The sequence below is a fragment of the Haemaphysalis longicornis genome, unplaced genomic scaffold (assembly GCF_048455015.1).
Source record: "Haemaphysalis longicornis isolate Haplotype H1 unplaced genomic scaffold, Haemaphysalis longicornis Haplotype H1 scaffold_4, whole genome shotgun sequence".
NCBI lineage: Eukaryota > Metazoa > Arthropoda > Arachnida > Ixodida > Ixodidae > Haemaphysalis > Haemaphysalis longicornis.
The window spans coordinates 35,842,492-35,854,758 of NW_027526361.1; the positions used below are offsets into that span (position 1 = coordinate 35,842,492).

The window sequence follows — 12,267 nt, forward strand, 5'->3', positions numbered from 1 at the left end:
AGGTTGCCTAACAGCGTTAGTTATTTGTAACGTTTCACGTAAGTTGTCATTAAATCCTGTGAAAGCCACTTGTCTTCACTCGAAAAAATACTCATTACCAACCGTTATGAATGTATAGAAACAAAACTAGTGCAATGTTCCTGTGAAAGCCACTTGTCCTCCGTCTAGAGAAATACTCATTACCAACCGTTATGAATGTAGTAAAAACAAAATTAGTGCAACGTTTTTATTTACAATTCAAAACGAAAACTGTAAGCGTTTTCCGCGCGAGTAATTCAAGGCTGGACCCCCATGCGTTTTCTCTCGTAGCGTACACCAGACAAACAGTCCTTGCAAATTCTGTTTATAAAACGCTAACAATGTGTTAGTTTCAGCTAGTTGGTGTTCATTTCGTAATTCCTTGAGCGCACGTCCGTCCTGATTTGTTTCTGTTAAAACGCGTACACAACGCCTTCCACACGTTGGCTTGCATCTTATCATTACAAATGATTTAACACGAAGTGGTTACAGCCCGTAAATATTACCCCGTACATTTATTCCCTTTTGGATGATGTTTGTTCTGTACAACGTAGGCAACGTCTACAAATTTTGTGATTTTTGCGTTTATTATGGGTCCCACAAAGAAAGTATAAATGGCTATCACATCGCTGGCCTTCCATCAGCTCTTCGGAAATAATGTGGATTCTTGTGTTCATTCATTCATTATGCATACCTTATAAAGTGAAGTAAAGTAAAGTAAACTAATCTAAAGTACACAAAACAAGCCTAAACAAAACTAATCAAAACTAAACCAATCCATACTAAACTAAGCTAAGCTAAGCTAAACTACATATTAGGAAGTGTTTTCAGCTTTTACTTAATTGCCTAGAAGCAGTGAGCTCGAGGGCAACGAAAACAATACTAAAATGTTTGTTGAAATTCTTGTGCTCCTTAAAAGGAAAAGCTGGCTACTCCCAGGCACACAGTGGAAGATGTGGCTAAGGGTACCTAGGGCAGTGTGTCCGGTCGTGGGTGTGTTTCCCCACCGCTAATGCTGTACTCCTCCTGGCGCTAGAATATGAAAACATTTATACGTATATGCACTCACACCGTGTGGCGCACGCGACCGAAATATAAATGTTGTGAACCTATTTAAGAATGCTTATTTTATAGGCCTTATAGGCAAGCCGTAGCAGGAATTTATGGAATTCCGCATATGCTGTTTCCTATATTAAGATATACATATTCTTACGCGAACTAAAACCTACCGAATAGTGCATGTAATGACGGCGATACAACCACTGAATAGGAAACAAACCAACTGTAATTGACTGCAGTTATGCCAAGCACGAATATGTGAACATGTGTTAACGCATAATGTTTGAACTCTCACCGGCACTGCCTTCCCCCCTCCCGGCGGGGTGGATCGGTGGCTAAGGCGTTGCGCTACTCACTACTAAGTCACGAGTACGCGAGTTTAAGGGTTCTTCAGTTTGCAACGGTTGTTTTCTTAATAAAAGCGAAGAGCAGAAACTTAAGGCAGTCATGCTTAGGAGCTCTTAACAAGAGCTTCTAAGCATGCTCACGTTAAGAGCTGTAGAGGAGGGCAACAAAGCATTAGCTGTATTTGTAGTTACTATGTAGAGACAAAATCTTTTCACGCTGTTGATGGTAGGGGCCCAAATTTCGAAAACACGAGCTGCACTGTAGGGTAAACCGTTCTGACTTGGTTGCCAAGAGACGCGAAGTTATGTTTAGGTGCAGCGCCCAAGTGCTTTTTCATTTTCATCCTTGTACCAGTGTTCTCTCGTAGCCAAGAATGCATATCGTATTATGTGAATACCGCTCCATTATTTTAAGAATACAAAGAAAAAGAGAAATTATTTGCTAGATTTCGACAGAACAAGCACTTAGCCCTGGAAATGCTGCGACAGGATATTGTAGTAACGGATTTAAGATTACAAACGAAACTTCCTGAACTTCACGGATGATAAAGTTCACGGGGAAAATTAGCCTTTATACTTCTCGGGGGCTTCAGCAAATGACGTGCGAAGGGGTCGGCTGAAAGCTCAACGGAAAGAAGAAACGGGGGGAGTGAGTCCTTGAGGCCTTAGCGTGCAGCGCGGTTTTGGACAGCCCGTACGCACAGAGAGGCAAGGTGGGGAAGCACACCAACGTGCCGCTTCGCCGTACACTTTATCCGAAGGATGAAGACGTTGCTGGCGCCGTGTCCTTCCCGGTTGACGGCTGCGCAGCTGTAGCGTCCCCTGCGCGCCTTGCGCACCTTCTGCAGCACCAGGGACTGGTTGCTCACGATGATGCCCGCGCTCGTGTTGGTGGCCAGCTCGTGGCCTTCGAAGAACCACGTGACCTCGCTGGCCGCGGGGCTCGCGTCCACGTGGCATTCGAGGTACACGTCGCGCCCTTCGTGGATGTCGTGCTCCTTCAGGTTCTGGCCCAGCACAAGTGTGATGCGAGGTTTGTCTGCGGATGAGGGCGACAGAAAGCATGAGCGGTGGCATGCAGAGGGGAAAAAGAAATTGCTCACATTTGGTGGAAAGCCTCTGCAATGCTAAAAATTGGCGATATTTGAAGCTTCTCGTGCCTTCTTTTGTAACCTGAGTAAAGGGCTGACGAACTGAATAAAAGAAATTGCCCTAGTTAGATGCACTCCTCTGTCACTAAGCTAAAGAAAAAAAAAGGCAGTAAAAGGGCAGCAGGAGTGTTAACCTGCCTTTAGTTTCCTGTCTTCCACGTAGAAAATAAAAAAAAATGAAGAACATGGGAAAATGTGCAAAAATGAGAACTCAGAAAAAAGTGACGTGGCAAGAACAGAGCATAGACAGGTACTCCCAGCAGCGTTAGGGCAGTCTACGCTTGAGTTCAGTGATTGCCACCGTAGTCTTTCGTGTTACAGTAGTTATTTTGTTTGGGTTCGTCGTTTGCCCCAAAAGCAGGAACGCCTTTGTTCCTAGAGGGCAGATGACGAAGCGTTTCCTCAGAGGACCGCCGACGACAGTCTGGGTTCCACAGGCCTAACAAAAGCTTTTTTTCTTTTGCGTGAAAACCCTGGACACTGGCATAAAAGTTCCGTAAAGTCTCCGGTGCCCCTCAGAGTTCAGTGGAGCTGAACTCACCGATTCCCTGCGTAGCGTAGCCATTAAACGTCCGAATTTACAAGGTACAAACGCTAAATGAACAGTAGTGCCTGAACTAAAACTTCATTCCGAAAATACGTAGCTCAAAACTGTGCTAGCCGTGACAGCCTTGTTCTAAGTTTGCCCTGAGTATCTCACAAGCTTCCCCGCGCTCTCTAGTCTTAGATTAGTCCCCTAACACCCTAATGCGCTTAAAAGTTTCCCGTTTGATATTTTGTCTTGTAATGGAAATATAAATGCTTTCCACATATCACATTAATATTTCGAACGACCTATGTTTCGTAATCCTTGGTGAATGGTTTATATCAGTTTTTAGAATCCTTGAACCTTTCGCTACTTTTTCACCCATCTCTTTTTTTTTTCCATATCCGCCGTCCCTGAAGAGAACTGTTGGCTCAGGCGACGGTCCGCCGGATGAGAGAGCTAGGTGCAAAAAGGAACTACTTAGAGGCCCACCCAAAAGAAACAAAACGCGCTCACAGAAAACGTCGAGCTTCCATCCTTCCTCGATGGCGCTGCCGGGGATGAACTGGTTCTCAGCTCGGCACGACAGCACAAGACCATTATCCTCGGCCCTGGGTGTGAATAGGATCACGCTGGAACTGGTGCTCACGCCCTCCTGAACCTGCGACCGTGGAGTCCCAAGAGGCTTAACGCTCACGGAGAGAAATTCCGCACTTTCGTAGACAAGCGAGACGGGAGCGAGCGAAATGCAGGGCTCGTACTCGAGCGCTCGCAGGTTGTTTTCGCGAACCCTGTTTGTGTGCTGCTCAAACGCAAACGAACCGTTTCTGCTTGAGCGGCGCCAATTGATCCCTCTTAGTTCGTAAAAGGCCCCCCACAAGGAACCGTTACACTACAAGAAAAAAACGCGAGCTAGGAAAAAGGACTTATAATATTTAAACAAATCCGCGACAGGGAGACAATCTGAACAAAACAACAGCGCGGTTCAGCGCGACGCATTGTTGAAATCACTATGTTTTTATAAATGCCTGCAAGTTTCATGTATCAAACATGTATTATTGCCAACGGTGCAAAAATAGACACGAAAACACAGCAAATTAGAACGATGAAGGGGGAGATATGGGCAGGGGGAGTCGAAAAGTATGTAAACATCGACTAGAAACAGGAGCAGAAAGAGAGCAAGATAGTAAAGGAGGACAATTGGATAGAGAGAGAGAGAGAGAGAGAGAGAGAGAGAGAGAGAGAGAGAGAGAGAGAGAGAGAGAGAGAGAGAGAGAGAGAGAGAGAGAGAGAGAGAGAGAGAGAGAGAGAGAGAGAGGGAGGAGGGGAGGGAGGGGGGGAGGGATGGAGGGAGGGAGGGAGGGAGGGAACGGAAGGTACAGGAGAACTTCAATAAACAGGCTCATGCACTGAGCCCCTTCCCGTACCACAAGGTATAACGGGTAAATTAAATACATTGAAATTTGTTTTTTGATTTAAAATTAGGCAGCAAATGTAAAAAGATGTAATTACACAAAATAGTGACACAGAAAAAGACTGATAACAGGCCACAGATAAATACACAAGATCTAAAAGTTATTATCGCCTTATTTGCCGCTCACTTTGTCTGCGTACGTGTGAAATTGTGACAGAATATTTGAGGGGTTAGTATTGTTTAATATTACCGCTAATTACGATTGTCATCTCTTCTAAAATGATTAGTATTTCCGCATTTTTTATTAGCTCAGGTTTTCTTCTTGCGAGATTATTTCTATGGACGGTAAAAAGTTGTTGCATATGTTCTTTTGTTATGGAGCAGTCCTGTAAATAGTGGTCGAAGCTGTCTGCTGGTAGGTTACATTTACATTTGTTGTTATTTGTAATGGCCAACCTGTGAAAATAAAATGGAAATCCACCGTGTCCAGTCATACACTGCGATGTGTAATAGTTTGTGGCGAAGTGGGCGGGAGTTCTGTGAAAATTTTTTATCCACTGGAATGTGTAGCTTTCATTTCCTTAACGTCCAATAATAATCCCACCTGGTGTTCTTTAGACGAGAGGAGCTGCTCCCCGCTTTTCCACCACGTCAGCGACGCGGGCGGCCTCGACCCGCTTGACGAGCAGACCAACTCGACTTCCTTGTCGGCCGACAGGGGTCGCTTCGGTGGCTGGATGGTCACGTCCAGCGGGATCACTGCGCCAGTCATCCAGCGGTGGATGAGCGCAAAGAGGCCGGAAAAAACAAAAAACCTGTTCTTTCTGACCACAACGACAAGACCGCTGCATCCTTAATTAGAGAGAGTTGCGGACCAACGCTGCTGTAAGCAGCGCAGCAACGGCCCTGTGATAGAGGCACCGTACGCGGGAGAAACTCCAGGTAACTAGGCTTCCGCTTACAAGAGCCTGCTGCATCGCGTTACTGACATGTTTATCGGGTAACAGGAACTAAGAGAAACAAAAACAGCTTTGCTGCCATAGTTCCTATCCAACACAAACCCCGTGAGCAGTACCATGCTGTTTTGTTTTTCTGCGAGCGTGCAGTATAATGGTATGGGAACCACCTTAGTTATGCTGGGGAGTGTACAACGCATACGGGTCTACCTCATACGTTCTACGCGACAGCATAAAAATTTCTGGGGTAGTGATTATTTCAAGAGTAAAATTTCCAAGCGAAAGTATACATCGAATGTTGCTTTTTCATTTTTGACGTATTAGATGTCCCAAGAAGGCCTCTGACAAATTAAGATGTTAACAAGAAAAAAAGAACATATTCTCAGATTCGTGTTCTAACGCATAAGCATTCTTACACCGCGCCTCCGTTTCTGCGACCTTAAGTTTCATTGGCAGCGTTTAATTAAGGAGCACGTCAAAGCACACAGCGTCTTTTTGTCTGCCTTCTGCTTTCTAATGTTAATCGCGTATGGGCGCAGGACAAGATAGAGCTGCGTCATTTGGTGCGTTCATTTCGAGTTTATTTGTGCCTTTTAAGATACACTTTTGCGCTACTTCAGTTTATTTTCAGTTTTCTTTTCGTTGTCGAGTGACCGCGGTAGATTATGTAGATTTTTAACTATTTCGTTACTTGAACTGTATTTTTTACTATTTTCCTTATTTTTTTGTTTTTTTTCCTACGACAGACGGTGGCTGCCAGATTTGACTGTCAATTAAGCAGGTTTGATTACTTCGGGACTTTTTGTTCTGTTTGGTTATATTTTTGCTTTTAATTATGAAAGTGATCCACATTACTCTATTCATACCCTGCTTTCTCGCTCAAAATTCCGACCTCTCAGAAACCTATAGCAAAACCACTTCAGGAAAGACATATTTGGTATAAAGCAAGGGAGTCAACGTGAAGATGAAAACTCTAAAATAACTTTGTAGCATGCTGAATATTTTTGTGTAATTCGCTGTCAAATCCTACTCCCCATGCATTTGTATGGGATAGTTATCCATGGCTCTGCAACTTAGTCGCGCCACGTGCAAGACTTGAAACTGTGCCCAAATCAAGTTTTCACCCTTAATATTAGCTGCACAAAAACAATTTACGTTTCGCTAAATAACTGCGGAGTAATCACTGTTGAAATGACTGCCATGAGTGGGAAAGCTGCACATAATAACGAATACATGCAAAAAATAACAAATATAAAACACAATATTATTGCGGTTTTTGCAGCTGAGACCAGCGAAAACCCGCGGAGGTTGAGGCGAGATTTTGAGAGGCAAGTGCTGATAACGCTAAACCATCGCCTGTAAATTGGGCATTTATTCAGGCTGCTAACGCCACCACTAGTCGTAACTAAAACAGTCCAACGGCGCAACGCCAGTGTCGGCTTACGTCGAAGAAACATCCAACAACGTCGTGCGTCACCAGAAGAGGGGTACCAACTGGTCAAGTATAGTGAAGATCTGTAATGTTCAGGGTGATTGCTAAAGGCCTTATACCACAGCTTGCTTCTAAAAACTGAAAAAAAAATCTTTCATCACGTAAAAAGAATCCGAGGACACCTAAACACTTATTATCAATTGTCAATGCGAACGCAAGTATGTCTTGTTAACGCCTGAGATGCCTTGTTTCGCCTCGCGTTGTCGAAGGGCTTCGCAATTGTGCCCCTGGAAACGCTCGGCTTTTCCACCCGCCTTAACGCTTTCGAATGGTTTCGATCTGTCTTCCACGTGTTGCGCCTCTCCTCGTTCATACCTCCGTGTTGACGATGATGTTGCCGATGATGGTGAATCTCGCTACTTTTTTTTACCGTCCCTTCATTTGCGGTATACTGGCGAAGTCAATCACCTCTGGCTGCTAGCGAGTTTAAGATTCTGCTGTGGAACGCCTCGTGAAGGGGCATTTTATTTAGGGACGTCGATGGGCGCCCAATTTTTTACTCAAACTCGCGCCGTGTAACGTCTCGTGATATTGCCGCGAACCATGTACGGGTTTGTTTATTTATTGTTTGGTTTTACTGTTCGGCCGCGCCAGGCTCTGTTATCTGTGTCCCAAGCGAAGCGCGTGTTCCATTCTTTATTTTATGCCGCACGGGCTATCTCATTCAGATAAGGAGACTGTTTCGCCCTAACATCACTAGCGTACAATAATCTTCCTTGATATACAATGTTCTGGATGTGAATCGACGGTTCGAGAACCACGCGTGCCGAAAGATAAAAAATCCTGAAGAGCAGACGCCGCGGAATTACTATCGCCGACGCTCGTTAGCGCACGTCACTTTGTTGACTGCTGCTTCGCCGCCTGTATATTCTTTTAGTTGTTAGGGGAGCACAAGTTCGCTCCAGTAAACTTCTTTCCCTTGAAGACAACTGCATCGTCTTGGGCTTCGTGACAATATAGAACTCCTCATGTAATGGAACCCCTCCCTAGAAACCGTTTTTCTGTTACTGACGTCAGGCGCCGTTATTTCGCTCAATGGGCCACTTAAGGCTTACTGCTTAATGGAAACGCGGAGAGGGAGTTGGAATAGAAGGGGGTCCCCTCACGGTTCATGTCGAGCGTGATGGAGCGAGACGCTGCCACGGTGACGTTGTTGCTGCTCGCCTGGCAGGTGAGCACCACGAGGAAGTCCGAGCGCTTCAGCTCGCGGATCTCGAACCTGTTGTGCGCCACGTCGCCGACGAAGGTGTAGTTGGCGTCCACGAGTCGCTTGTCGCGCCACCACGTGACGACAGGCCGAGGCTTTCCTGGGAGGATGTGGGTGCAACAATGCTGTAACGTCCAGCCCTCTTCACTAAGCTGAAGGAGAAGAACGAGTACGCTCGATGAAGAGAAGAAAGAAGCTGGGACCTCTACGCGTATAGGAAATCGGCGCTCCAGCTTTCCCTCCATCTTCGGGAGCCAATGCTGTTCTGTGACTAAACGAAAACGATTTCCAGAGGTAACAATACATATATATATATATATATATATATATATATATATATATATATATATATATATATATATATATATATATATATATATATATATATATATATATATATATATATATATATATATATATATAGGTTGGCAGTCAAGACAACCTCAGAAAGCAAAGCGGAGGATGCGGTATGTCATAGAAACAGATGAAGAATATTTTGACACCGAAAGAAAGTGGTGAAAAAATGCCCGCCGGGTGGGAACCGAGCCCACGACCTCCAGATTACGCGTCTGGTGCGATGACCGCTACGCTACCGGCGGGGCTGTTTCCCCACCACTTTCTCGGGTATTTATGTTAAGGTATTTTTTGTTTCCTGCACTTGGGGGTGGTAGCCAGCGCCACTCGTACTTCATCTTCATCTTTTCTATTCTTCTTCATCTATTTCTTCATCTTCATATGTTTCTGTGACCTACCGCATCCTCCACTTTGCTTTCCGAGGTTTTCTTGACTGCCCATCTTTATTTCTGTCTTAGTTCAACGAGCCCCTCATTTCCCATTCTGATCTGAGACCCGGGATGCATTTGGGTGCACTAGGAAAAAGGATGATTATGAAACGGAAAAGTGTTAACTGTTTTTTCAATAGCCCTCATATTTTCAGCCTAGCGAGATGTCCAATGTATTGTACACTGGGATGCTACCAGGTCTTTTTCCCTCGCCGCGCATGTAATGACTTACAGGAGATATTGTGCTGAAAGTCATGTGCAAAGCTGTTTTATCAACTCGATAGGTAGAGTAGTGAATAAAGAACATAAAAAGAGCATTCCTCTGGTCAACAAAAATTTTGCTCTTCCGCTCACTTCTTGATGGGCAATTTTCAAACACCATCCTTTCTTTGTGATGGAGAAAAATTTCCATTACAAAACAACTTTGTTTCATGTCGCAACCCTTTACTCTGTAACGGGTAGCCTTGGCAGTATCTGCCGGCAGGGGGAAGCGGCTCTTTATTTAAGCTTCCTGGAAATGGTCGAGCGATTCTTTGATGGCGGATGCCACTCAGCTTTATCCTTGCTCTTCGTTTCGTCCTACTTCCTCCCTGGTGCCTCAAGGGTCTAAGCAACAGACTGGTGAAACATCGCAAAATTGCTTCAGCCGTTTCATCAGGCACGCGAGGCCGGTCTCCTAATGACAAAAAGACGGGCGTTTGCGCCAAGAAGTCGCTAAATACCAACAGTACACGTTTGCTTTTCATGACAGGACAATCAGAAACGCTCGGTCAAAATCTCCGTGTTAATTCCTGGCGTCCAACGTATTGGACACGCAAAATAAAAGAAGCGCAGGAGAAATCAAGCGCGAGAATAGTTTAAATTTTGTACTCCGCACGTTCGCTGTTGCATTAAGTTTATTGTAGAATCAACGATATACCTTGAAAGCAGGTAGAAACACGAGAAACAGTATTTACTTCTTCAGCCGGTGCCGTAGAAGGCCGCGACGCTGAATGCCAATATTCTCGAACAATTTTTGGCGGGAATGTGAACGACGTATTTTCCCCAATGCTGCCTAGATGGCGCCAGCAGGTGTCCAATTTAATGGACAGGCGGGGTTTTATGGGGATGAATGCCTTGTCATACGAGTATTAGCTTATCGCCTAATGTCCAATACAAGGCATTCATCCCCATTCATTCCCTTAACCCACGAAGGTCGTGGGTTCGGATCCCACCTGGTGGGCATTTTTTCACCACTTTCTTTCTGACTCAAAAAATTCTTCATCTGTTTCTGTGACCCACCACAACCTCCCCTTTGCTTTCCAAGGTTTTCTTCACTGCCAACCCTTACTTCTGTCATATTATATATATATATATATATATATATATATATATATATATATATATATATATATACACTTCATACGTTGGGATTGGATTGTGCTGTCCTCATGCACAGGCTTCGTAAATAAAAAAATTACCGGTTCCTTCCGCATAGTCAACGCGTATATTGCACAAGCGTAAATTATCTCATTAATGTTGTCATTGGTCGCGTTATTATTCTCTTATTGTTTATGCAATATTTAGCTGATTGTTTGTACAGTTTATAATTTCAGTTTTTACCCGCTTCAACGCAGCACTATTGCGTACGCTACTGCGCCGTGAAAGCAGCGCAGCTGACAGGATTCTCTGCGCTGGGCTAACTAATATCGCGGATCTTCCTACACACGCAACTGAAACCTTCAAGGTTTGGGCATGCATGCACGCTCACGCGTAGAACAAAAAGCGCGAAGATAAGTGCGAGTTCTATCACTCGAGCGGGAGGATTGCGACTTAGTTATGCACGGTAGCAGACGACGCACTGCCATAGTTCTCGCCTGCAGCGTCGCACGCCGACTTGAATGGGTGCTGCATGGCAACGCATTTTCCTGATCGCGCTGAATTCTTTGTGTATGTCCCTAATTGGTAGGATTCGCACTTGGACATAATGCGCTGCCTTGCAGCATTCTCTCTTGGCTGCCGCCATAGCTGGCGTGAAACAGATCAAAGATGGCAAAATTGCTTCTAAAAAGTAATTAAATTACATTACTCATTACTTTCCTAGAATTGTCTAAAATATAATTAAATTACATTACAAATTACAGGTGGCCGAAAGTAATTACATTATATTACTATTACTTTTCAGAAGTAATGAAATTACTTTAAAATTACTCCGAAACGCATGAAAATTGAACGAAGAGGCACGAGAAAGCAGGCAGAGCTTTCATCGAAGCGTTGTATCCTTCGAGTTCGTAGAATTCCAATGCCCAGAGACTCTCTGGGCATTGGAACTCTACTTGGTCAACTTTTCTTGGTAAACTTTTTATGCCGTAAGAGAAGCGGACAGCCTATATCGTAGTGAGTAATTTCCGTGAAATTACTGGCCTGAACTAATTTATTACATTACTAAATCACCAACACTCAAAAGTAATTCATTACATTACTCATTACAGCTGAAAGTAATTTAATTATTGTAATTTAATTACTGTATTTAATTACTGCCAAGTCTGAAACAGATGGCAAGCGGCCTAACACTGACAGGCTTAACAATCCCGCGGCACGAATATTCAGTAGGGACATTCACTCGTTTGTAAGACACTCCCAGGTTTCAGCTAATCCGCAAGAAACCGACGGAGATAGCGGCATGAATGACGTTGTAAAAACAGCAGCTCAAGTGATTCTTTGGGCCCACTGGGAACATTATTCAGGTTTTGCCGCGGAACTCGTAGCCTTTCGTTGGTCAGAACATTTCGTGTCGTAAACAAAAGCCCAGGCAGGATCCAGCATTTCTCGCGCCAAGATGCCGAACGCATGCGTGAGGCTAGGCAGGAACCAGCATTTTCCGCCACAGTAGCCCAGCGCAGTCTTTGCAAGTAGGCATACAGCATAGAGTTTAGTATTCGTTAAAAAAACCACAAAACAAGCATCGAAACCGCATAAGGCACCTGTGAACAATGGGACCTCGTTATGTGTTCCTGGTAAAGACTAGATTTGCAGCTACTCGCGAAAAGCGGGGTTGACATGATTTTAGGGCGAGCGCATGCGTTAGGCTGTGCCGCCAGAGAAGCCGAGTGCAAGTGACAAGCCTTCCGACACGCGAGGAACATATCATACCCTCCCCACGGCCCTTCGATCAAGCGCATGCGTGCGCTTGATCGAGGGGCCGTGCCCTTTTACATCAGCATATGTAGTGGCGTACAAAAGCTTCCGTGGACATCCACTTTCGCAGGGCGGGATAGTTGCCGTTTTTTTTTCCTTCGCTGCCAGCCGTGGAAATTTTAAGATGCTTGAATGGCA

The 12,267-nt window shown here is 44.7% G+C and overlaps 1 protein-coding gene and 1 non-coding gene across 5 annotated transcripts in view; both read right to left on the reverse strand.

Moving 5' to 3' along the window:
* LOC144178500 (neural cell adhesion molecule 2-like) overlaps positions 1–12,267 on the reverse strand; it is a 389,343-nt gene that overhangs the window by 32,598 nt on the left and 344,478 nt on the right. For all 4 annotated transcript variants that reach the window (XM_077706411.1, XM_077706410.1, XM_077706409.1 and 1 more), the window contains 4 exons: positions 8,070–8,270; positions 5,120–5,274; positions 3,618–3,762; positions 2,173–2,463 (listed from right to left, as the gene is read on the reverse strand). In XM_077706411.1, coding sequence (XP_077562537.1) covers positions 2,173–2,463; positions 3,618–3,762; positions 5,120–5,274; positions 8,070–8,270 — 792 coding nt within the window. The remainder of the gene's footprint in view (positions 1–2,172; positions 2,464–3,617; positions 3,763–5,119; positions 5,275–8,069; positions 8,271–12,267) is intronic.
* On the reverse strand, positions 8,697–8,769 carry Trnat-cgu (transfer RNA threonine (anticodon CGU)). The gene has a single exon. It is a non-coding gene; the product is annotated as a tRNA-Thr (tRNA).